This window comes from Panulirus ornatus, chromosome 37 (assembly GCF_036320965.1).
Source record: "Panulirus ornatus isolate Po-2019 chromosome 37, ASM3632096v1, whole genome shotgun sequence".
NCBI classification, from domain to species: domain Eukaryota; kingdom Metazoa; phylum Arthropoda; class Malacostraca; order Decapoda; family Palinuridae; genus Panulirus; species Panulirus ornatus.
In genome coordinates this window covers 7,184,118-7,210,548 of record NC_092260.1, presented here as the reverse complement: position 1 = coordinate 7,210,548, position 26,431 = coordinate 7,184,118, and the positions used below count along the sequence as shown (strand labels likewise).

The 26,431-nt window shown below is 39.9% G+C and overlaps 1 protein-coding gene and 1 long non-coding RNA gene across 3 annotated transcripts in view; one reads left to right on the top strand and one right to left on the bottom strand.

The window, feature by feature from the left end:
- The window catches only part of LOC139760476 (uncharacterized), a 59,535-nt gene extending 44,521 nt beyond the window's left edge, over positions 1-15,014 (bottom strand). Inside the window, exon 1 of the long non-coding RNA XR_011715352.1 lies at positions 14,978-15,014. This is a non-coding gene — a long non-coding RNA (uncharacterized lncRNA). The remainder of the gene's footprint in view (positions 1-14,977) is intronic.
- Positions 15,015-15,278: 264 nt separating this feature from the next.
- The window catches only part of LOC139760475 (AT-rich interactive domain-containing protein 5B-like), a 477,243-nt gene continuing 466,090 nt past the window's right edge, over positions 15,279-26,431 (top strand). For both annotated transcript variants that reach the window (XM_071683752.1, XM_071683753.1), the window contains exons 1-2: positions 15,279-15,371; positions 15,595-15,852. In XM_071683752.1, coding sequence (XP_071539853.1) covers positions 15,351-15,371; positions 15,595-15,852 — 279 coding nt within the window. In that variant the 5' untranslated portion in view covers positions 15,279-15,350. The remainder of the gene's footprint in view (positions 15,372-15,594; positions 15,853-26,431) is intronic.

The following is a 26,431-nucleotide window of genomic DNA, read 5'->3' as shown; positions in this document are numbered from 1 at the left end:
TCTCTCCATGTGCCCAAACCACTTCAAAACACCCTCTTCTGCTCTCTCAACCACGCTCTTTTTATTTCCACATATCTCTCTTACCCTTACGTTACTTACTCGATCAAACCACCTCACACCACACATTGTCCTCAAACATCTCATTTCCAGCACATCCATCCTCCTGCGCACAACTCTATCCATAGCCCACGCCTCGCAACCATACAACATTGTTGGAACCACTATTCCTTCAAACATACCCATTTTTGCTTTCCGAGATAATGTTCTCGACTTCCACACATTCTTCAAGGCCCCCAGAATTTTCGCCCTCTCCCCCACCCTATGATCCACTTCCGCTTCCATGGTTCCATCCGCTGCCAGATCCACTCCCAGATATCTAAAACACTTCACTTCCTCCAGTTTTTCTCCATTCAAACTCACCTCCCAATTGACTTGACCCTCAACCCTACTGTACCTAATAACCTTGCTCTTATTCACATTTACTCTTAACTTTCTTCTTCCACACACTTTACCAAACTCAGTCACCAGCTTCTGCAGTTTCTCACATGAATCAGCCACCAGCACTGTATCATCAGCGAACAACAACTGACTCACTTCCCAAGCTCTCTCATCCCCAACAGACTTCATACTTGCCCCTCTTTCCAAAACTCTTGCATTTACCTCCCTAACAACCCCGTCCATAAACATATTAAACAACCATGGAGACATCACACACCCCTGCCGCAAACCTACATTCACTGAGAACCAATCACTTTCCTCTCTTCCTACACGTACACATAAATGAATATCTATATTATATTATATAAATTATATAATTTATATTATATAAATTATATAATTTATATTAAATAAATTATAAAATTTATATTATATAAGTTATATAATTCATATTATATAAATTATATAAATTATAGAAATATATAATCTATACAACTTATATAATATAAAGGGGATGGGAGCAGTGGGCTGGAAACCCTCCCCTCCTTGTATTTTAACTTTCTAAAAGGGGAAACAGAAGAAGGAGTCACACAGGGAGTGCTCATCCTCCTCGAAGGCTCAGATTTGGGTGTTTAAATGTGTGTAGATGTAACCAAAATGAGAAAAAAGGAGAGATAGGTGGTATGCTCGAGGAAAGGAACCTGAATGTTTTGGCTCTGAGTGAAACGAAGCTAAGGGGTAAAGGAGAAGAGTGGTTTGGGAATGTCTTGGGAGCAAAGTCAGGGGTAAGTGAGAGGACAAGAGCAAGGGAAGGAGTAGCACTACTCCTGAAAAAGGAGTGGTGGGAGTATGTGATACAGTGTAAGAAAGTAAACTCTAGATTGATATGGATAAAACTGAAAGTGGATGGAGAGAGATGGGTGATTATTGGTGCATATGCACCTGGGAATGAGAAGAAAGATCATGAGAAGCAAGTGTTTTGGGAGCAGCTTAGTGAGTGTGTTAGTAGTTTTCATGCTCAAGACCAGGTTATAGTGATGGGTGATTTGAATGCAAAGGTGAGTAACGTGGCAGTTGAGGGAATAATTGGTGTACATGGGGTGTTCAGTGTTGTAAATGGAAATGGCGAAGAGCTTGTAGATTTATGTGCTGAAAAAGGACTGGTGATTGGGAATATCTAGTTTAAAAAGAGAGATATACATAAGTATATGTATGTAAGTAGGAAAGATGGCCAGAGAGCGCTATTGGATTACGTGTTAATTGATAGGCATGCGAAAGAGAGACTCTTGGAGGTTAATGTGCTGAGAGGTGCAACTGGAGGGAGATTTGTAGAGGTTTTCAGAAAAGCAGAGAGAATGTTGGGGTGAAAAGAGTGGTGAGAGTAAGTGAACTTTGGAAGGAGACTTGTGTGAGGAAGTACCAGCAGAGACTGAATACAGAACAGAAATAGGTGAGAACAAAGGAGGTAAGGGGAGTGGGGGAGGAATGGGATGTATTTAGGGAAGCAGTGATGGCTGGCGCAAAAGATGCTTGTGGCATGAGAAGCGTGGGAGGTGGGCAGATTAGAAAGGGAAGTGAGTGGTGGGATGAAGAAGTAACATTAATAGTGAAAGAGAAGAGAGAGGCATTTAGACGATTTTTTGCAGGGAAATAATGCAGATGAGTGGGAGATGTATAAAAGAAAGAGGCAGGAGGTCAAGAAAAAGGTGCAAGAGGTGAAAAAGACGGCAAATGTGAGTTGGGGTGAGAGAGTATCATTAAATTTTAGGGAGAATAAAAAGATGTTTTGGAAGGAGGTAAATAAAGTGCATAAGACAAAGGAACAAATGGGAACTTCAGTGAAGGGGGCAAATGGGGAGATGATAACAAGTAGTGGTGATGTGAGAAGGAGATGGAGTGAGTATTTTGAAGATTTGTTGAATGTGTTTGATGGATAGAGTGGCAGATATAGGGTGTTTTGGTCAAGGTGATGTGCAAAGTGAGAGTTACGGAAAATGATTTGGTAAACAGAGAAGAGGTAGTAAAAGCTTTGCAGAAGATGAAAGCTGACAAGGCAGCGGGTTTGGATGGTATTGCAGTGGAATTTATCAAAAAAGGGGGTGACTGTATTGTTGACTCGTTGGTAAGGTTATTCAATGTATGTATGACTCATGGTGAGGTGCCTGAGGATTGAAGGAATGCTTGCATAGTCCCATTGTACAAAGGCAAAAGGGATAAAAGTTAGTGCCCAAATTACAGAGGTATAAGTTTGTTGAGTATTCCTAGGAAACTATATGGGAGGGTATTGATTGAGAGGGTCAAGGCATGTACAGAGCATCAGATTGGGGAAGAGCAGTGTGGTTTCAGAAGTGGTAGAGGATGTGTGGATCAGGTGTTTGCTTTGAAGAATGCAACTGAGAAATACTTAGAAAAGCAAATGGATTTGTATGTAGCATTTATGGATCTGGAGAAGGCATATGATAGAGTTGTTAGAGATGCTCTGTGGAAGGTACTAAGAATATATGGTATGGGAGGCAAGTTGTTAGAAACAGTGAAAAGTTTTTATCAAGGATGTAAGGCATGTGTACGTGTAAGAAGAGAGGAAAGTGATTGGTTCTCAGTGAATGTAGGTTTGCAGCAGGGGTGTGTGATGTATCCATGGTTGTTTGATTTGCTTACGGATGGGGTTGTTAGGGAGGTGAATGCAAGAGTTTTGGAAAGAGGGGCAAGTATGCAGTCTGTTGTGGATGAGAGAGCTTGGGAAGTGAGTCAGTTGTTGTTCGCTGATGATACAGCGTTGGTGGCTGATTCGGGTGAGAAACTGCAGAAGCTGATGACTGAGTTTGGTAAAATGTGTGCAAAAAGAAAGCTGAGAGTAAATGTGAATAAGAGCAAGGTTATTAAGTACAGTAGGGTTGAAAGACAAGTCAATTGGGAGGTAAGTTTAAATGGAGAAAAACTGGAGGAAGTGAAGTGTTTTAGATATCTGGGAGTGGATTTGGCAGCAGATGGAACCTTAGAAGCAGAAGTGAATCATAGGGTGGGGGAGGGGGCGAAAGTCCTGGGAGAGTTGAAGAATGTGTGGAAGTCGAGAACATTATCTCGGAGGGCAAAAATGGGTATGTTTGAAGGAATAGTGGTTCCAACAATGTTACATGGTTGCGAGGCGTGGGCTGTGGATAGAGTTGTGCAGAGGAAGGTGGATGTGCTGAAAATGAGAGGTTTGAGGACAATATGTGGTGTGTGGTGGTTTGATCGAGTAAGTAAGTAAGTAATAATAGGGTAAGAGAGATGTGTGGTAATAGAAAGAGTGTGGTTGAGAGAGTAGAAGAGGGTGTTTTGAAATAGTTTGATCACATGGAGAGAATGAATGAGGAAAGATTGACCAAGAGGATATATGTGTCAGAGGTGGAGGGAACGAGGAGAAGTGGGAGACCAAATTGGAGGTGGAAAGATGGAGTGAGAAAGATTTTGAGTGATCGAGGCCTGAACATGCAGGAGGGTGAAAGGTGTGCAAGGAATAGCGTGAATTGGAACAATGTGGTATACTGGGGTCGACGTGCTGTCAATAGATTGAACCAGGGCATGTGAAGCGTCTGGGGTAAACCATGGAAAATTCTGTGGGCCCTGGATGTGTAAAGGGAGCTGTGGTTTCGGTGCATTATTACCTGACAGCTAGAGACTGAGTGTGAATGAATGTGGCCTTTGTTGTCCTTTCTTAGTGCTACCTCGCACACATGAGGGGGGAGGGGGTTGTTATTTCATGTGTGGTGGGGTGGCGATGGGAGTGAATAAAGGCTGACAGCATGAATTATGTACATGTATATATATGTATATGTCTGAGTGTGTATATATATGTATATGTTGAGATGTATAGGTATGTATATTTGTGTGTGTGGAGGTGAATTTATTTATATGTGTATGTCGGTGGGTTGGGCCATTCTTTCGTCTGTTTCCTTGCGCTACCTCGCTAACGCAGGAGACAGCAACAAAGGAAAATAAATATATAGATAAATATTTATAATCGTTGGTTCCACTTTTTTTTCTATGTCTCCAGTCATGGACAAAAGTCCCTATCAAGGCCAGGCCTTAACTGAAATATCTAGAAAATTATGAAACAAAAAAAAAGATAAGGGAAAGTATTTACAAATTTTGGAGAAAGTTGGATGTGCCAGGTCATAGTTATTGGGAAAACATAAGATGGCAGAGACTTACAAAGCTTTGAGATGTAGGGAAAAAAGCAGGTATCAAAACGACCCACCCTGGAGTTGCCAATAGCCACACAATATTCACGTGACGCAGCAACATGCTGAGTACTGCGTAGTCTAGCTAGTGGTGAGGGACAAAAGCTCCCAGCTCTCGAGAGCAAAAACCAAAGTTATACACACAGAAAAAGAAAAAGGAACTAACATTGCAGCATAGGGCAGGGGAGTCAAGCCTGGAAGTTAGCCTGGAACAGTTTACAAGTCAGATTGCTTTCAAAACTCTGTCAAGTAAGCTTACCTCATATGTGAGAGCAGTACTCCCTACAAGGACAAAGCAATCGCTTATATAAACAGAGCAACTGTTCATTAGAGAAGATGTTTCAACATCTAAACAAGACACACAGTTTCTTACAGGCAGACTTAGCTATTCCTGTAATGCACCATGGGTTACTAAGAAAAAGTGGATGAGTACTATGTTCATTGAGTAAAGAGGTGAAATTATAGAAATGTCAAAGGAGAGAGTAGAGTTGTGAGAAGTTTTCAATAGAGATATAGGTAAAAATTGGGTCTTGGAGGCATTAAACTTAACAAGATTTTGTCTTACCCACTGAGATATAATGTCCAAGTCAGAGTCAGAGTTTACTGAGGAAGCTGTATCAAGATGAGATGCAGATTGAGTGAGAAAAGAAGGAGCAGAATTGAAGGATGTGGATGAATGCAGTGTTGAGTCATCAGCATATGAGTGTATGGATTATTTAAGGAGGCGAGGAAATCATTGAAAAAAGGAGGAAAAGTGTAGGGGATAGGACAGAACCTTTAGGGGGCACTGCTGTTGATGGAGAAAAGGGGGAAGGCTGATCCACAACAACCACAGAGATAAACTGGCCGGAGAGGAAGCTAGATATAAAGGAGCATAGTGAGGGAGGGAAGCTAAAAGAGGGGAGCTAAGAGATGAGACCCCAATGCCACACCCTGTCAAGGGCAACTACACTTTACTATCCAAAACCAGACATTAGTATGACAGGAAAGAATACCATCAGTGGATCTTGCCTTACGGAAACTATACCAGTGCTCAGAGAGAAGAGTGTGACTTCTGAGGTGTTTAAGGATATGGGAGTTGAGGAGGTATTCAAAGACTCTGAAAGTGATAGATGTCAAAGCAATAGGATGATAATTAGAGGGATTAAAATGGTCACCGTTCTTAAAGACAGGATGTATCAATCCATGTTTCCAAGAAGGAAAATTTTTGGTTTTTAAGCAGAAATATAATAGATGAGTAAGCACAGGTTCAAGTTCAAAGGCACACTTTTTCAGTGCATGGGGATGGATGCCATCAGCACCATAAGCCTTGATTGTGTCCAGAGAAAGAAACACTTTTCTGTTGGCCCAAAAAGAGATTATGGTAAGAGGCATAAGATTAGTAAGAGGAGCATCAGGGGGTGAAGGAATGTTAAAGTCATCCATGGTGGAGTTAGAGGAGAAACAGGAAACAAAGAGAGTTGCTGTGTCTATGGGACGGACAGTTACAGTGATCTCAGAATGGAAAAGTGAAGGAAAGGTAGAGCATCAGAAGTTGTTAGAGATGCCCTTAGCTAAAGACCAGAAAGACCTATCAGTGGATGACAAGGAGAGATTCTCGCACTTCCTTTGAATGAAGGAATGCTTCAGCTCATGGATGCTGAGCTTGCACTGATTACTGGCAGTGATAAAAGCTGAATGGGAGCCAGAGGAAGGAGAGTCTTTCCAAGCCTGATATGCCTGATCCCTTGTCAGAATGGCTTCAGAACAGGAACAGTTGAACAATGGACTGGATGAAGAGGTCATCTTGGAGGATGAGGATTTTAAATGCTTCCATTCCAGCAAGAATAACCTCTGCTATGTGTAAGGCAGAGTCAGAAGCATCACCATATAAGAGACAGCAATTTACCTAAGAAAAGTTAGAAAAGAAGTTACATAAGTTATTCCAGTCAACTTTGTTGAGGTGCCTTTAGAATAGATACAATTATGAGAGTGTGATCAAATGAACCAACTGGGGGTGATATTGTGTATTTATAGTGGGATGGACTAGTGGTGAAAACAAATCCAGAATATTAGGAGAGTGATCACAGTAGTCACGAATATGGGTAGGGTGAGAGATAATTTGCTCTAAATCACTAAGGATGGAGAATATGAGGGCTTCAACCCCTCCACCATCTGCATGGGAGGAATTCAACCATTCCCAATGGTGAATGTTGAAATCCTCGAGGTGGAGGATCTCGGCTTGCAGCTGAGAGGATATCACAGTCTCATTACTGGACTGAGAAAGTCAGAGAAGGATAGAAATTAGTAGAATTAGAAGAGCAATAGGTGAAACAGAGGAAGAGTGTAGTAGCCAGGAGACTGACCTTGAACCACATAAAATCAAAGTTTGGGGACTGAAGGTCCTTGAAGCATGCAACAGGTGTGTTGATGCTGGAAAAAGAACAAACACCACCTTTGAACTGGAACCATGAAAGTGGAGGTTACACAAATGTGTCTCACAGAGAAGTAAGATATTAGGAGAGGTACTAGACCCATAGTGTTCAACTGAGGAGAGGTTACTAGACAGACCACAAATGCTGGTATAGTGAATAGAAAAAGAGGAAAGTCTAATGGAGAAGGAAAGATCATGGGAGGGGCCAGTACTACTAATGCCAGAGCCCTCCCTCTCATTGGCAGCAGAGTCAGGCAGAAACCCGGGGATTCTTAGCACCCCATGATGCCATGGACTTGGGGCCATAGGTTTGACGGACTCTGTCATGATGATACTTATAAATGTTTGAGTAGACAGGAATTGGCAAGAGTACTTATGTGAAAAAAGTAATAGTAATAAGCAAGGTTTGAGTGGGTGTATGGTGCTCGTAAAAAGATGATGCGAGTAGCCCAGTAATCCCATTTTGATGAGACAGAAAGTAAGACCAGCAACCCTGACATGGAGAATGTAAGATGGTTCTGGGTACCACTTTAAAGCTCCTCAGTCAGGACAGTATTACCACCCTGGGCAGTTGTTCCCTAGAATACTGCATTATTAAAAAAAAAAAAAATCAGTGATCTAGACCCCAGACCCTTAAAAGACAGAAGGTAAACAGGAGGCATGACTTAAGTCTATATATTTCTGCATATCCATAAGGATGTACATTGCTGCAGATTTTTCATTATAGTTTTTGAATAGTGCATGGCCACTTATCAAAATTGGACCACTCAGAACATTGAAATGTAAGTCTCCAAGGAAACTGGTTTCCAGTAAAAACTATTAAATACTGGAATATAATCAGTTAGAGCATAGCAACAGCAACAAATATGTCCTGAAAGTCAAAATATGATAAACATATTGGACTTGTGTAAGATCCATATTTGACCTCAGATATGGGGAAACTATAAGATTTCCTCTTACTCCCCACTAACAAGAACAGGTAAGCAACTTTAGTAAATGCATTGGGGTGGAGCACAACAACAGAAACTACATGAGTATGAAATTATGCTTGAACTACACAGAGCACTTGACACAATTAATCATGATGTCCTTAAAATCCAAAGCTCTTAGCATGAGATGTAGATGAAGTCTTCAGGAGGTCTTCTATCCCTACAGCCTGGGATGGGCACAGGCTATTGGGTTGAGTCGATGGTTAGCCACGCTGTTGGAAGTTGCAGCCCTCAGGCCCAAGTAGCTTCCACAGCCGTGATGGTTTGTTATAGTTTGTAAATATCTGTCCAGGGCACTCTTAAACTATTTCCATAGTGTTTCTAATGATTGCAGGCAATGTTTTGAAGTCTCAAGCCCAGGATGTTTATGGTGTTGTCTCTTTTTGTGGATATTGCTTTTCATCTCAAAGATAGTATTTTACAGTCATCCTTCATGCCAGTAGTTAGTTATTTTGGAGTGCAAGTTGGAAACCATGCCTTCTAGGATTTTCTAGGAATAGATGGCAATTTACCTATATTCTATGTACTTCAGACAGTACAGCCTTGGTAATGTCAGTTATTCCCTGTTAATTCATTTCCTTTACAAAGTTATATCTATGAACGCTTTCTAATTCTGCAAATTTGTCTGCCGTGTAGAGTGATGTTAGAACTCCACAAAATGATAAAAGAATTAATGCCTTAGCAGTATCAACACTGGTTTTTCTTCCCTTGTCTTGAAAGTCTGCACAATCCATCTCATCAACCTTCTGGAGGAGAAAACTGATGTTTCGTAGTGTTTGTTCATATCATTCAATTGGAGTATGACAGTCTTTGTTCATTAGGTATTCTGTATTGTTTTTTATCTTTTCTTTTCTTTCCATACAGGAAAAGCTGAAACTTATGGTTGGTGACTCAGAGTCCTGGTTCTTGTCATACCTAACTGATCATAAGCAAGTGATTGATTTCAATGGTACTTTGTTGGGTGAGTGTTGTACCTCCAAGTATTGTCTCTGCATCTAATGCTAATTCTAATGTATTTCAATGTTATGTCAGCAGTTGTCAAATGTAAGGTTCTGCTATAAGTGGATAAATTAGCACGTCTTGTATCATGGAAGGGAATATCAGAGAAAGAGGCAACACTCAATAGTGAATGTGAGTCTTTACACGAGCAGTTGATGGATTAGCTGGGTAAATACTATGTTTGCTTCAAAGAAAAGATTACATCAGAGACAGGTAGGCTTCATAGTAATGATACAGAGTCAGACCAGTGAAAAATAGAGGCAGATGTGACTAGACCAATCCATTTCAGGAGATAATCCTGCCTATAATGCTGTTCTTAAATGTGTTACGATTGAATTTTTCCACAAAATCTGTAGGGATTTTGATTTCAAAACAAACAAGTTACTTGCTTCTAATTTTATTCAGTCACATTATTCTTGCTCATGTTACTGCAAACTTACTGTGAGATCAAAGTCTCACTTGCAACTGGCAAAAAATAAAGTTATCATATTCATATTAGGTATAAACCCTACTATACACACAGGAGCCGAAAAGGCTCAGAAAGTCAGCATGTACCAGTAGAGTAGAGAGTAAATCAGTTGCAACCAAATGATGTGTGTAATGTGTTCAATGGTAATGCTCTGAATGAGTTACCTCAGAGATCAGTATGAGATTTTATTGAGTATCATATATTCCCAGAGTTCATGAATTTAGAAAGAATACTTTCAGCTTTCCTAGTTCTAAACTGGGAATAACCAACCTTTTATATATCAGACAATTTCTAACAAAAGATATTTTTAAGAAACATTAATGAACATTCTGTCTAGGTATAGACATTGATCTAAGCAGTCATATCTACAACTATTCTACTCGTTTCTAGGGTGTGGTTTTTATTCAATGCATTTTTTAAATCTATATTAACCATATGTCACATCTGCTCACATCAATTTGTTTTTGTATAAGAAGACTATCATGAGCTGAAGCATTATAGGCTTTTTGGTGTCGTTCTTAGCAATATTTCTGTGGTTTATCTTATATGTATTCATATTGCCATAAAATTCAAAGCAAACTTAAAACAGCAGCCAAAACTTGACCAGATTTTCAATATTAGGATCAACATATAAGAAGCAGATTCAAGGGTTGCTCCAAAAATATAAACATTCGACACAGCAACTAGATACACCACCACCCATCCTTTAGCAGCATACAACTCTAATGTATTGTATTTCTACAATAATCTCAGCTTCTACGGGAGATTGGAGGTTTTGTTGATATGGAAGTTGTTTACCAACTATTACATCAACCTAACATTTTCCAATATTTGTACCCTCCCCACTATTATCTATTCCTTTTTTTTTCACTTTGTCGCTGTCTCCCGCATTAGCGAGGTAGTGCAAGGAAACAGACGAAAGAATGGCCCGACCCACACACAGACACATGTGTATACATATATGTCCACACACGCAAATATACATACCTATACATCTCAACATATACATATATATACACAAAGACATATATATATATATATATATATATATATATATATATATATATATATATATATGTACATAATTCATACTGTCTGCCTTTATTCATTCCTATCGCCACCCCGCCATACATGAAATAACAACCCCCTTCCCCCACATACGCACGAGGTAGCGCTAGGAAAAGACAACAAAGGCCATATTCCTTTACACTCAGTCTCTAGCTGTCATGTATAATGCACTGCAACCACAGCTCCCTTTACACATCCAGGTCCCACAGAACTTTCCATGGTTTACCCCAGATGCTTCACATGCCCTGGTTCAATCCATTGACAGCACGTCGACCCTGGTATACCACATCATTCCAATTCACTCTATTCCTTGCATGCCTTTCACCCTCCTGCATGTTCAGGCCCCGATCACTCAAAATCTTTTTCACTCCATCTTTCCACCTCCAATTTGGTCTCCCACTTCTCCTCGTTCCCTCCACCTCTATGTGACCAAACCATTTCAAAACACCCTCTTCTGCTCTCTCCTTTTATTAGCACACATCTCTCTTACCCTATTATTACTTACTCGATCAAACTACCTCACACCACATATTGTCCTCAAATATCTCATTTCCAGCACATCCACCCTCCTCTGCACAACTCTATCTATAGCCAACACCTCGCAACCATATAACATTGTTGGAACCACTATTCATTCAAACATACCCATTTTTGCTTTCCGAGATAATGTTCTCGACTTCCACACATTCTTCAATGCTCCCAAAGCTTTCGCCCCCTCCCCCACCCTATGATTGACTTCTGCTTCCATCATTCCATCTGCTGCCAAATCCACTCCCAGATATCTAAAACACCTCACTTCCTCCAGTTTTTCTCCATTCAAACTTACCTCCCAGTTGACTTGTCCCTCAACCCTACAGTACCTAACAACCTTGCTCTTAATCACATTTACTCTCAGCTTTCGTCTTTCACACACTTTACCAAACTCAGTCACCAGCTTCTGCAGTTTCTCACCTGAATCAGCCACCAGTGCTGTATCATCAGCGAACAACAACTGACTCACTTCCCAAGCTCTCTCATCCACAACAGACTGCATACTTGCTCCTCTTTCCAAAACTTCTTGCATTCACCTCCCTAACAACCCCATCCATAAACAAATTAAACAACCATGGAGACATCACACACCCCTGCTGCAAACCAACATTCACTGAAAACCAATCACTTTCCTCTCTTCCTACACGTACACATGCCTTACATCCTCGATAAAAGCTTTTCACTGCTTCTAACAACTGCCTCCCACACCATATATTCTTAATACCTTCCATAGAGCATCTCTATCAACTCTATCATATCCCTTCTCCAGATACATAAATGCTACATACAAATCCATTTGCTTTTCTAAGTATTTCTCACGTACATTCTGCAGAGCAAACACCTGATCCACACATCCTCTACCACTTCTGAAACCACAATGCTCTTCACCCTCTTAATCAAGACCCTCCCATATAATTTCCCAGGAATACTCAACAAACTTATACCTCTGTAATTTGAGTACTCACTCATATCCCCTTTGCCTTTGTACAATGGCACTATGCAAGCATTCCGCCAATCCTCAGGCACCTCACCATGAATCATATATACATTAGATAACCTTACCAACCAGTCAACAATACAGTCACCCCCTTTTTTAATAAATCCCACTGCAATACCATCCAAACCTGCTGCCTTGCCTGCTTTCATCTTCCACAAAGATTTTACTACCTCCTCTCTGTTTACCAAACCATTCTCCCTAATCCTCTCACTTTGCACACCACCTCGACCAAAACACCCTATATCTGCCACTCTATCATCAAACACATTCAACAAACCTTCAAAATACTCACTCCATCTCCTTCTCACATCACCACTACTTGTTATCACCTCCCCATTAGCCACCTTCACTCAAGTTCCCATTTATTCCCTTGTTTTACGCACTTTATTTACCTCCTTCCAAAACATCTTTTATTCTCCCTAAAATTCAATGATACTCTGTCACCCCAACTCTCATTTGCCCTCTTTTTCACCTCTTGAACCTTTCTCTTGACCTCCTGCCTCTTTCTTTTATACATCTCCCACTCATCTGCATTATTTCCCTGCAAAAATCGTCCAAATGCCTCTCTCTTCTCTTTCACTAATAATCTTACTTATTCATCCCACCACTCACTACCCTTTCTAATCTGCCCACTTCCCATGCTTCTCATGCCACAAGCATCTTTTGCACAAGCCATCACTGCTTCCCTAAATACATCCCATTCCTCCCCCACTCCCCTTACCTTCTTTGTTCTCACCTTTTTCCATTCTGTACTCAGTCTCTCCTGGTACTTCCTTACACAAGTCTCCTTCCCAAGCTCACTTACTCTCACCACTCTTTTCACCCCAACATTCTCTCTTCTTTCCTGAAAACCTCTACAACTCTTCACCTTTGCCTCCACAAGATAAAGATCAGACATCCCTCCAGTTGCACCCCTCAACTCATTAACATCTAAAAGTCTCTCTCCCGCGCGCCTATCAACTAACACGTAATCCAATTACGCTCTCTGGCCATCTCTCCTACTTTCATAAGTATACTTATGTATATCTCTCTTTTTATACCAAGTATTCCCAATCACCAGTCCTTTTTCAGCACATAAATCTACAAGCTCTTCACCATTTCCATTTACAACACTGAACACCCCATGTACACCAATAATTCCCTCAACTGCCACATTACTCACCTTTGCATTCAAATCACCCATCACTATAATCCAGTCTTGTGCATCAAAACTACTAACACACTCATTCAGCTGCCCCCAAAACACTTGCCTCTCATGATCTTTCTTCTCATGCCCAGGTGCATATGCACCAATAATCACCCATCACTCTCCATCCACTTTCAGTTTTACCTATATGAATCTAGAGTTTATTTTCTTACACTCTATCACATACTCCCACCACTCCTGTTTCAGGGGTAATGCTACTCCTTCCCTTGCTCTTGTCCTCTCACTAACCCCTGACTTTACTCCCAAGACATTCCCAAACCACTCTTCCCCTTTACCCTTCCACATCATGAAGTGCCAGTCTAATTACTCATATTACATGCAAGGAGTCTAGTCATAAGCATTTCTCCCAAACCCATTTCAGTTCTGCAACACTTCTATGGTAAAATCTTACTTCCAGTGCATCGTCAAAGTATGCCTTCTATGTATATGGATGAAATCAGGAAACGTTCCCCTCACTTTCCCATGTCAAGTTTGTCTAGGTGAGACAGTGAAGGTACATTTGTATCACTGTAAGTGAGATAATTCATAAAACTATTCTGGAAGATGGTAAACAATATTAAGTTTCATGTGCATCCACGTCCTTCAATGTACACAACGGTTGATAATGGACGATCAAAAATTTCCTTTGGTTATACATTATAAAAGCACAACAGTAAAATATCTTCTCCCAAGATTTGAATGAATTACACGAGTACAAACATATCTATAAAAAATAGACCAAAATACTGCCTTAGTGAGGCAAATTACAATTATACATAGCCTATGCCTATTTTGCCAAGTTAGCACAAGTGGGTCTAATACTGTTTTGCTAACTAGTATATTTTCCTTTATATCCACTTAATTACTAGACTTAACGCCATTCCATCCAGAAGAAAAATTCGTGCCAATATCTAGATTTCAACAAAAATCAGTTCTGATACAGAAAGTCATACTTGCAAGAACTCAACCATCTTGGCCAGGCAGCTCTGGGTTAAAAGTCAAACATATTAATCTTACCAAACCCCTAAATGAGTGCTCTGCCCTCCAACCTTAACATACATTAACGTGACCCAGACTTGGCATCGGGGAAAAAAATGTCGAAAATACAATTGACAGCAAAATGACGTTTGACCTACCTTTGCAAACACGAAAAAACACACTATTACCAATAAAATTTGCAATCGAAATAACGATAATTTCACCAGACTTTATCATATTGATAATATAACGCTAACAGAGTTAGACAGGAAGGAAACACACACACACTGGGACTGAAGATAATGCTTCACTTGTTTCATAAGTTCTATAAGAGGAAGTGCTCGGGTGGGGTGAGTTAGTCTCACTGGTTAAGGTACATTCCCACGTCAAACGCAACGTTAGCTTAGCTTGGTCCAGTATAGGGAGGTGATCCAACTCTGTAGCGGACTAATGAGACGACGAACCTGTTCTGGTTCGATATCTCCTAAAACCAATATACATGAATGAATGTTACCTCGGACCGAGGATGTTTTCCCAACTCACAGTGTACATCCTTGGAAGATAAAAATAGCCAAATTATGTGTAGCACAGATGTCAAAATCAACATGGAATAGAAGAAGCCAACGAAAAAAGGAAGAAAAAGGGAGGGAGTCGAAGAAAAACAGTATATACAAAAGATAACTAACGTGGCACCACTACCAAAACGTTACTGTAAACATCATCAGCTGATAGGGGAGGAAAAGTAATGGAACACTTGCAAGTTTATTATTATCAAAAAACACATTATTTCACATTATCTTTACTATTAATATATAGATTAATATTCTATAAGAAATTGTAGATAATCTAGTTTACTTTTATCATTTCTTATAAGGAAAAATGTATGATAGATTTATTTAGAAGTTTATGCTGCATTACCTTGAGTGCGCATCTAAGCTCCGCCTATTCAATGACGTCACGCGGGATCAACCTGTGACGTCACGTAATTATAGTAAATACAAAGTAGACGATGTGAGTGGCGTGTGTGAGAGATACTGTGCAAATAATTTCCGTTTTACAATGACTAATCACAAGATACAGGTTCGTAACCAGTACCAACGTGTGTCTAAATATACCAGCTGTGTTATGTGAAAAATCTGTGCGCATTTGAGCCATAAATTGGGAGAAAAGAGCAAAAAGGTGGTTTGGGTTTGGCTGGAGATAATGCAGAGCAGGTTTGTGCTTGGCTCGTGTGTGAAGCCCGCGCCAAGCCAAGGATAAGTGCTTCGATAGTTGTTGCATTTATCCTCTCTTTCTCTTTCAGTTTGTGGGGTCTCCCTGTGGCCACCACGGCAATTACACATTCTACAAAGCGTTCAAATACACGCTCCATGGGAAACAGAGAATTTTGTCTCTGGGTGAATTTTTCTTCGTGAAGATTTGGGAAGAAGAAGACATCATTTCTGTTGGAGAAGCTCAGTTACTGTGGGAAGATCGTTCATCTGGCCAAATTCTCGTCTCACTCAGGATATATTTCCTACCGGAGAACACACCCGAGGGAAGATGCGAGGAACATGGCGAGGTAAGCGTTGCATCTGCTACAGTAGGCCTACCCTCCTGATCTCGAGGTCCACGTTGTCATCAGTGTTTGTGCAAATTTAAATAGCATTATTTGCTATTTTACTTCAGGATTAAATTCCTGGCCAACCATACATTTTCTTGTGATTGTTGGTAAGTTTTGGCACAACTGTGGATGACTTAATTGGTCGATATTAAACGGAGAACATTAAACGGTCATTAGAATATATTAATTATGGCGCTGTAAATTGTGTATTTCTTTTTAAAGATCGAACAGTTTTTACGATTACTTGCAGTGTTGTGATCTGAGAACAAAAATGAACTTTTGAGTGGTAATGAGTTTGTAAAGTTTTATGAAATTGTGCAATAAATACGGTGATGAAGTAAACGTGAAATGTGATGATATTGAAGCTGAATAAGCAGAGTGAACGACTTGATGGTGGGACACAGTTGTTGACAAGCTTCTTGTCGAGATAGTTTTTGGTTTTGTCCATGTTTCTAACCGTCTGCATAGGAACACGATATTTAAGAATTATTAGACATGATTATTTTTTTGTAGGTGTATCAGGTGTCACTGAAGTAAGAAACGAGGAGGAATTGGGGTAGGTCAAAGGTCAAGGTCATAGGATAAAAAAATGGACTCCTGTCACTTTTTAAGGGGAGACATCTAATCAGTATTTATGTAAATTGTAGCTATAGGACATACCGGTATATTGACAAGTTTGTAATTGAAAATGTTGCCGTACGTAGTTATCGCATCCACTTATAAGTAATGAATTTAGTTTGATCTGAACATGGCCTAGGATACGCTGCTAAGGTAAAGTACTCGGTAAGTTTTGCAGTTGAATAACTTTATCACAAATTATGCCTCAAGTGCTGCGTTTTAGAACGGTTTGTTCTCCATTAACTGGATTTCTTTCGTGAAAACATATTTAAAGGGGGTATTTACTGCTCTTTTTGACTCACACGCGTGTTTAGTGAACAGTGAACCAACAGGATTATGACGAGTGTTTAGTAAACAGTGAATCACAGGACCATTACAAGTGTTTTGTGAACATTGAATGATAGGCCCATGACGAGTGTTTAGTGATTGGTGAACCAACAGGAACATTATGTTTTGTGAACAGTGAATCAATAGGACCTTGATAAGTTTTTAGTGGACAATGAACCAAGAGGACCATGACAATTGTTTATTTAACAGTGAGCCAACTGAACCATTGGAAATGTTTAGTGAACAGTGAATCAGCAGGACCATTACAAGTGTTTAGTGAACAGTGAACGAACAGGACCATTCCGAGTGTTAATCCAGTGAACAATTGAAGCGACAGGTTCATTAAAACTAGTGAGCAGTAGACTAGCAGGATTACAAAAAGTGTTAAACTACTGAGCATAGAAGCAACAGGAACGTTGCGAGTGTTTCATTAGTGAGCAGTAAACCGATAACATGATTACAAGTGTTTAAGTCATGAATAGTGATTCGATAGGTTCATTAAAAGTTTCATTGAACCCACAAGACAGTGTGTGACTAGTGAACAGTAATCTCATTGCATTACTACGTGTGTTTTATTAGAGAACCAATAGGATCTTTACAAGTGTTTCATAGTTAACAGTGAGCCAAATGGGATTATTACGTGCGTGACTCGTGAACAGTGAACTAACAGGATTGATTTAAGTGTTTAATTAGCGAACAGTGAACTAACAGAACTGAATTAAGCGTCTAACTAGCAAACTAAGCCAACAGTGTTTATTTGTCAACTAGTAAGCAGTGACCTAACACGGTTGATGTGTCTTAACTAGTAAACAGTGAGCTAACAGGATTAAGTGTCTAAATAGTAAACAGTGTATCAACAGGATTTAACTAGGGAACAGAACCAACAGGATGATTACAAGTGATGAACTTCTGAATAAACAGGATCTTTGCAAGTGTGTAGTGAACGGTGAAATAATTTTACCAAGGAATAGTGAACCAACAGAATTTCATTTTTTTTTTTGTAAACAAAGAACTAACAGGTTTATTACAATTGATCAGTGAACCAACAGGATCATTACAATTGTTTATGAACAGTGAACCAATAGGATCATTAGAAAATTTTAGTGAACAGTGAACGAGCAGGATCAGTGCAATTGTTTAGTGGACAGTGAACCAGCAGTGCTTAACTAGTGCTTAACTAGTGAACACTGAAACGTCAGGATCATTTCAAGTGTTTAAGTGATATTTACAAATATTTAACTAGTGAACAGTGAACCGACAGGATCGTTATAAGTGAATATTCAGCTTTCTTCATACGTAACTAGTGAACAGTGAATCAGTAGGTTCATTACAAGTGAATATTATGTAGTACTCATGGGTAACTAGTGAACTAGTAGGTTCATTACAAGTGAGTATTCTGTAGTATTCATGGAAGACTAGTTAACAGAAAACACAGGATCATTACAAGTGAATATACAGTGAACCAATAGGATTATTGCAAGTAAATATTCTGCAGCATTCATGAGTAACTAGTGAACCAACACAGAAATACTGTGCAGTATTAATGTATAGCTAGTGAACTGTGAACGAAGGATCATTACAAGTAAATATTTTGCAGTATTCATGGCTAAATAGTGAACATTGAACAAACAGGATCAACGCAAGTGAACATTTTGTAATATTCATGTGGACTGTAAATATTTATTAGCATCAGTTGTGGTTTAAATTTTTGTATGCGAGTTGCGTCAATATAATGTTGAATTGGTGCCTTAGGTGATCTGTGAACGGAGTGTATGACTGGTGGTGTAAAATGATGATGCTGAAGTTGTCTTTAACTTTACAACAGCACACGATTATTTACAAAAGGATTATTAGATCTGTCTATACATTTTCTTACAGTAAGTCTGATGGGGTATTGCTTTTGTCACCAGCGTGTTATTTTTTTCTCATAATTTCGATCTGGGTAATGTCTGTGAGTGGAGCCTTCAACATCTTATACTTACTTCCTGCCCAAGGAATCCCGTCTATCTGTATGAGGCTCCGGCAACGCTTAGGAAGCTGACCACGTTTACCGGTCGGGACCATAGGTCATAAACTGTCATAAAGTGTCTGAGTCCGGTGAGTGCAGGGCAATTGCGTATTAAGTGCTCGTTGTGGTAGTTGTGTTATGGACATAAAGGGTCTTCAGATGTATTGGAACGGTGTTTGTAGTAACATCAAAAGTGTAAACTGGAAAGTATGACTCGTGTTTGTCTGGGGAGTGTGGTTTCTGATGGGTGGAGTAGATTTCGAGAATGAGTTGAGAGATAGGTTTTTTATTGCATGGAGTTAATTTTTTAAACGTTGTTCTTTACACGAGGTGACGAATTTGATGAAATTCATTATCGTTTTGTCTTTTTAAAAACTTTTATAAACTCAACATAAAACGTCTTAGGTCTCTTCCTAGTATATCGCCATACTTCTACGTCTTCTATCATTATTTTGTCTCCCCTGACGATGTGATTATTACACGAAAGTGCACTTGGGAACTTATTGTGTTTCATTTTCGTCGTGGTTTTATATATATATATATATATATATATATATATATATATATATATATATATATATATATATATATATATATATTTATTTATTTATTTATTTAAATATATATTAACCCCAGGACGAGCGAGGAGTTCATGGGCGAGACCACACTCTTTTCTGTCCATTGACAATGATAAGCCTTGTCAAAGTGCTTTTACACTCACATTGTAACCATAAGGAGGCGGAGTCTGGTAACACATTCGCCTGCTTAACGTTACACCGCGGAAATTCGCCTTTAACGTGGTATATCATCGGGAATACAGTTTCGTCACGAACTCCCCCCCCCCCCCCCCCCCCGAGTTCACATTTCCTTGCCACTGAAAGTAGCGCAGCTTTGGGCTGCATGATCATGTGGAAAGAGGTCCTTGGTAACACCTGGTTTCTTTCTTAGAAATTGGTCTTGGGGTAGTGTATATATTTATATATATATATATATATATAAATATATATTTATATATATTTTTTTTTTTTTTTTTTTTTTTTTGCTTTGTCGCTGTCTCCCGCGTTTGCGAGGTAGCGCAAGGAAACAGACGAAAGAAATGGCCCAACCCACCCCCATACACATGTATATACATACGTCCACACACGCAAATATACATACCTACACACACACATATATATATATATATATATATATATATATATATATATATATATATATATAGTGTGTGTGTGTGTGTGGGTGTGTATGTATGTATGTATGTATATTTCACACTATTCACCATTTCCCGCATTAGCGAGGTAGCGTTAAGAACAGAGGAGTGGGCCTTTGAGGGAATATCCTCACCTGGCCCCCTTCTCTGTTCCCCCTTTTGGAAAATTTAAAAAAAAATGAGATGGGAGGATTTCCAGCCCCCCACTCCCTTCCCTTTTAGTCGCCTTTTACGACACGCAGGGAATATGTGGGAAGTATTCTTTCTCCCCTATCCCCAGGGATATATATATATATATATATATATATATATATATATATATATATATATATATATATATATATATATATATCATTCAAAGCTCCAACAGCCAGGATCGAACCTGGGACCCCTTGTGCAAGGGGTCCCAGGTTCGATCCTGGCTGTTGGAGCTTTGTATGTTCTATGAAGGTGCGCGTTCATATACACTTTATTCGTATATATATATATATATATATATATATATATATATATATATATATATATATATATATATATATATATATATTCCTATGTGTGTATGTGTAATGGCATATTCATAGTGATTATTCAAGTGATTACGTTAATCATCTTCGTTAAATGTCTGCAAGTCTGTAACAGATTGCCACAATTACCAGTACGTAAGGAGATAATAATTAATAACTGATATATAGTAAATGATCAGGTTATTAGGTGGCCGTTAGATAATGACCCCCCATCAGAGATGTACCCCCAGTCCAGTAGAGACATGGTAGAAGGGGCGAAAGCGGCCTATCCGTCTTATCTTATCTGTCACATGGGATGAATCGCTCTTGCTGACAATGTGCTCTTATTGTTGTACACAGTTATAACCATAGTTATTCCCTGTCGCCATATTGTACGATGAAATAGGATACATTTCTGTGAAGTACATCCTTTTTTCAGTCTTGATTTCACAGTTTTAAGAATAGGTAATGAAAATGCGAGTGATGAAGAATAAAGTAATATGTAATTTATCCTTCGTATTATAGTACTGATATGTAGAGTTCGATTAATCAGTATGTTATTAAACATTAAGAAGTATTTCCTCTGTTCCCCTTGCTGATGGGGATGTGAGGGAGCCGGACAAAATGGCCGGTGTGTTGGTGGTGGAGTTGGTGGCCGTGGTGAACATTGCTCTTAAGTTAACTCTATTTTCTTCTCGACTCTTATTTGATTATCTATCCACTGTACACTCAGCTTGGTTACGGTTGAGTGTAGTCTGCGAAATGTTCAACTGTGCTGCAGGTGTCGATTATTTCTCGTATGCCTTACGTTCATATGAACAGCTCGATTGTTCTAAATTTTGTTGACCATTAGAATAAACAACTTACTGTTGGTTAGATGCGTGTGTACGTGTGTGCGTGCTGTGTAACCGGCGGTGGACGTGACCTTGCTGCTGCGTCACAGTCACACCAGGGGCTGGCTTACTCCGTCATCCTGCCTTCAAGCCTGAGAATGCATTCTTTGCAACATCTCCGCTTTAGTGCCGCCTCATATTGAGGTATGTAGGCCTACGCTATCCAGCTTACCCCCGCGTTATTCAGTTTATCCAAATCTCCATTCCTATTTTGCTGGCAATGGGTAACGACGGGCCAACACAGGTAAGTATGAGCACCGGTGCCGCTGCTTACTTTGGACTCTGCGACCGATGATATAGGGGCGGAATTTCTGCGCTCCTGAGGAAGAGGGTTCCGCCCGTACATCAGCACGTTCAGGATATTTCACTTTTCTTTGTTCCTTGGGATGTGTTGAGCTTTGGGATGTCGCGAGACAAAGTTTTGATTTATTTAAGACTTTTATCGCCTATTGAAGTGGATGTTGGAACACGTAACGAGATTTCCATAAATTAATTGATGCGCTGTGAAGGATAAACTCTGTTGATTTTGGATGGAGGCGGAGAGTGTAAACAGGTTTCTGTGGACAAGAGGTTTCGATCTCTTGTAGCGAGGAAAGCTGCTAGCAAGCAGCTCGCCTATCAAGTCTCGCTGCCGTTGTAGAAGTCACTGCACCACTTACGTAATACATACTGGCTTCCCCCATGCATTTCAGTATGTAGATTACGTACAGAGTGTGGCTATACATATCTTGTCCGCTCCGGTTGATGTAACTTGCAATTAATCTTTTTTTACGAAAAAACGTGCATATAGAAATTCTCTGTAATAGACTGGCTTAGTAATAGTTTGTGTCTGTATATTCTTTCATCTAGTTGTGTGGTGTTGTGGAATGGGGAGGGGGGGTACCTTCGTCACACCCAACATCTTGGGTCGCTGTGAAAAGTCTACCCCCCGAGGTAGATTTTCACTGCGCACTAAATTTTGTCTATTATCATATTAGTGATAATTTTGTTACCTTCATTTTTATGTTTGGCAAAATTCATAATTTTGATGAAATGGTGGACAGACAACGTTGTAGGCATACGAACGAGGTTTGTCAGTTTGAGAGGGTTTTCACTGTTTATTTGTCCTATTTTTTGTGTGTGGTTTCAGTGCCTCGAATTATATTACTGTACCGTTGGATGAATAATGAGACCATGCTTTAACCTTGTCGTTGTAAGGTGGCACATATACTGTGTTGTTCGAAACGGTGCGTAGTATTGATCGTCATGTTGCCATAGTTATGTTCCTGTGCGAGTTATTTTAAGCGAGTTAAAAGGTGAAAAATTTGTACACCAGGCTTCCCATTATAAATATGGTGAAGTATTGCTTCAGGAAAATAAAATCATAACCATACGAGGTGTTTGTTGTATAATAGACCCGTGTATAACATTGTAATAGAAAGACACATAGATGAGATGAAAGGGAAAATAGTATTTTCCATATGCAAAATGCATATGAAGGGCTACTAGTTCTGTTAAACTGCTAAGAATAGTAGAGGATACATTTTTGGAGGCCTTCTACCCAACAGAACGGTCCGAGTCCAAGCTGCTGAGTTAGGTCGTTGGTCAACCAAGCTGTAGCAGGCCGCCTCTCGTAACACGGTAGCCTGGCTTCTCTGACGCTCCCAGTAGTGTTTCTGAGGACTGAGGACTGCAGGTAATATGTAGAATAGTCTGGGCCCAGAATCTTTATGGTACGTTTTCGTGTGCTTAACACTCCTTTTGATACAATAGGTAATGCTTTTAAGTCTTTCTCACTTGTTGCTCTAATAGGGAAGGATTTTCGGGTTAGTTTGGAAACAGATTTCCTCGAAACGATATACGGTACCACTTTTCCCCCCACACTTTGGAGAATATGGCCTCGGTGATTTCAGTCGTTCCCAGTAGTTCAGATTCTTTACCACGGCATTTCTGGTCTGAAAAGATCTTTGCACCTTATTTGGCCTTACAGTCTCGTAATATTCTATTCGCAAGAACAGTAGTGTCATGAAGAGCTCCAACATTGATTTTACCCCTCATGGCTTGAAGGTCCGCAACATTCAGCCTCCCATCTCACGGCAAGAAACAGCTGTTGTTACCTTGTGTTACTGAATGTCATGTCATTACAGACGTTACACCTACGCGGTCGTCTCAATCGTAACATGGTGTCCACATCTTTCGGATATTCTGTACTTTTATTATTATTATTTTTATTATTATTATTATTATTATTATTATTATTATTATTATTATTATTATTATCAATATTATTATTATTATTGTTATTATTTCTTCTGTTGATGAGATATTCATAATTGTTCTGATATCGTATGCAAAGGATTTTATGATACTTAGGACCTAGTGTCAAATATGAGAATGAGGAACAACAGGGATGCGGGTACAGGGTCCTGGGAAACCCGCCTTGGTCAGCCAACGACCCGATCCAACAGCCTAGCCCTTAACCTGGTGATCGCGTAGTCAACAAGATTTAAATTCATCTCGGGATTTTCCTGATTATATCATTTGACGCATTTTGTCTCTTATTACACCGTGATCAGTCACATTTAGCTTTTGCAAAGTCTGTGCATGTGATTCTTTTTTCTAGCGCCTGTGCAATTTTATCGTCGTTTTCAAGCATGGGGGAAGATTTTCCTAGCCTAAAACCATTTTTCCTTGGGATTGTACATAATTTGATTTCGTATAGTCATTCGATTAATGAATTTATGAAGGAAGCCAAAATATAGATCCCTGTATACATTTTAAATTATCATTTGAAGGAAGACGAAGTATATGATTTTATATTAGTGGTTTGAAGTTTTCAGATATGTTTTCTCATGCTGAAAAGAGCTGAATAACTGTTAGCTTCAAGCACTCTTCAAACTCCACAGAATCATCCAGTCAGTTTGTGTCTTAGGACTCTTAGATGATTTGCTAGTGTGCGAAGTCTTTGATATATATATATCAAATGTGAATAAGAGCAAGGTTATTAGGTACAGTAGGGTTGAGGGTCAAGTCAATTGGGAGGTGAGTTTGAATGGAGAAAAACTGGAGGAAGTAAAGTGTTTTAGATATCTGGGAGTGGATCTGTCAGCGGATGGAACCATGGAAGCGGAAGTGGATCATAGGGTGGGGGAGGGGGCGAAAATTTTGGGAGCCTTGAAAAATGTGTGGAAGTCGAGAACATTATCTCGGAAAGCAAAAATGGGTATGTTTGAAGGAATAGTGGTTCCAACAATGTTGTATGGTTGCGAGGCGTGGGCTATGGATAGAGTTGTGCGCAGGAGGATGGATGTGCTGGAAATGAGATGTTTGAGGACAATGTGTGGTGTGAGGTGGTTTGATCGAGTAAGTAACGTAAGGGTAAGAGAGATGTGTGGAAATAAAAAGAGCGTGGTTGAGAGAGCAGAAGAGGGTGTTTTGAAATGGTTTGGGCACATGGAGAGAATGAGTGAGGAAAGATTGACCAAGAGGATATATGTGTCGGAGGTGGAGGGAACGAGGAGAAGAGGGAGACCAAATTGGAGGTGGAAAGATGGAGTGAAAAAGATTTTGTGTGATCGGGGCCTGAACATGCAGGAGGGTGAAAGGAGGGCAAGGAATAGAGTGAATTGGAGCGATGTGGTATACAGGGGTTGACGTGCTGTCAGTGGAGTGAATCAAGGCATGTGAAGCGTCTGGGGTAAACCATGGAAAGCTGTGTAGGTATGTATATTTGCGTGTGTGGACGTGTGTATGTACATGTGTATGGGGGGGGGGGGGGGGGTTGGGCCATTTCTTTCGTCTGTTTCCTTGCGCTACCTCGCAAACGCGGGAGACAGCGACAAAGTATAAAAAAAAAAAAATAAATATATATATATATATATATATATATATATATATATATATATATATATATATATATATATATATATCAAGGCGATGATGCAGAGTCCAGAGTTTTTGTTCAGATGTTTGACGGTGTTGCAAGAGGTGTTTTGCACTTCTCTGATAATGACAAAGTTTGAGGAGTGATGTTGTGGTGTTGGGGGTTAATGAGGCCCTCTCAAGTCAGTCGTATGTGGTGGTGGTGGGATGTGCCATGTGTAACCTGGAGAACAGTCGGTTAGATCGTTGATCTGTGAGGTGGTCCTTGGCTCACTGAACCCCGATTCATACAGTTTGTTTTTAGTGCACTCATCTGGTGATCACCCGTGTGTGTGTGTGTGCTCTTCTGTTAGGAGTGGAACTTGTGGTCCTCGAGTTGCGTTTTGCGTATAAAGAAAATGACTTTTTTTCTTCCTATTGATGGCTCATCACTTATAGATTCCCAAGGACTTTCTGGGAGTATGGTCTATGTCCATCACTTCATTTGACAGGCTTCATTTGGCCTTGCTAGGGTGAGCTGTGGCTATTTCAAGTGGGCGCCTCGTTTTCTCTTGCCTCTCGTTTTCTTTTGTAGAGGGAACGCTCCGCCTTGTTTTTTGCCAGACTCTCTCTCTCTCTCTCTCTCTCTCTCTCTCTCTCTCTCTCTCTCTCTCTCTCTCTCTCTCTCTCTCTCTCTCTTTGTATATTTCTGTTGCGTATCTGGAATGCTCGTGTTCTATTGTGTCCGGACAGTTATCTCTTAGCGTTTTGGCACTTGGCAGACTACGTCAGTACGTCCCGGACACCTCAGTATTAAATGATTATTTATAAAATTGAGGTTGATGAATCCACTCCAGTGGTGGCGTCTGTGTTGCATTGATAGTTTTGCGTCCATAATTGTACTTTGGCTGTTGTCGGAGCGCATCTTGTGCAAGATGGTCGTGTCTCAGGCTACGTCTACGTGTGAAGTGTAACGTCTTGTGATTTTTTTCTTTCGTTACTTTTCCCTATTTTCCCGACAAGGAGGAAGTTTTCTCGCAGTCCCAGTAAAACTCTCTTCCTGCACCTGTTCGTTGTGGGGGGGGGGGGTGTCTTTGCTGCAGTGATTTTCTCTGACCTTTTTTTTTCCACCTTGTGT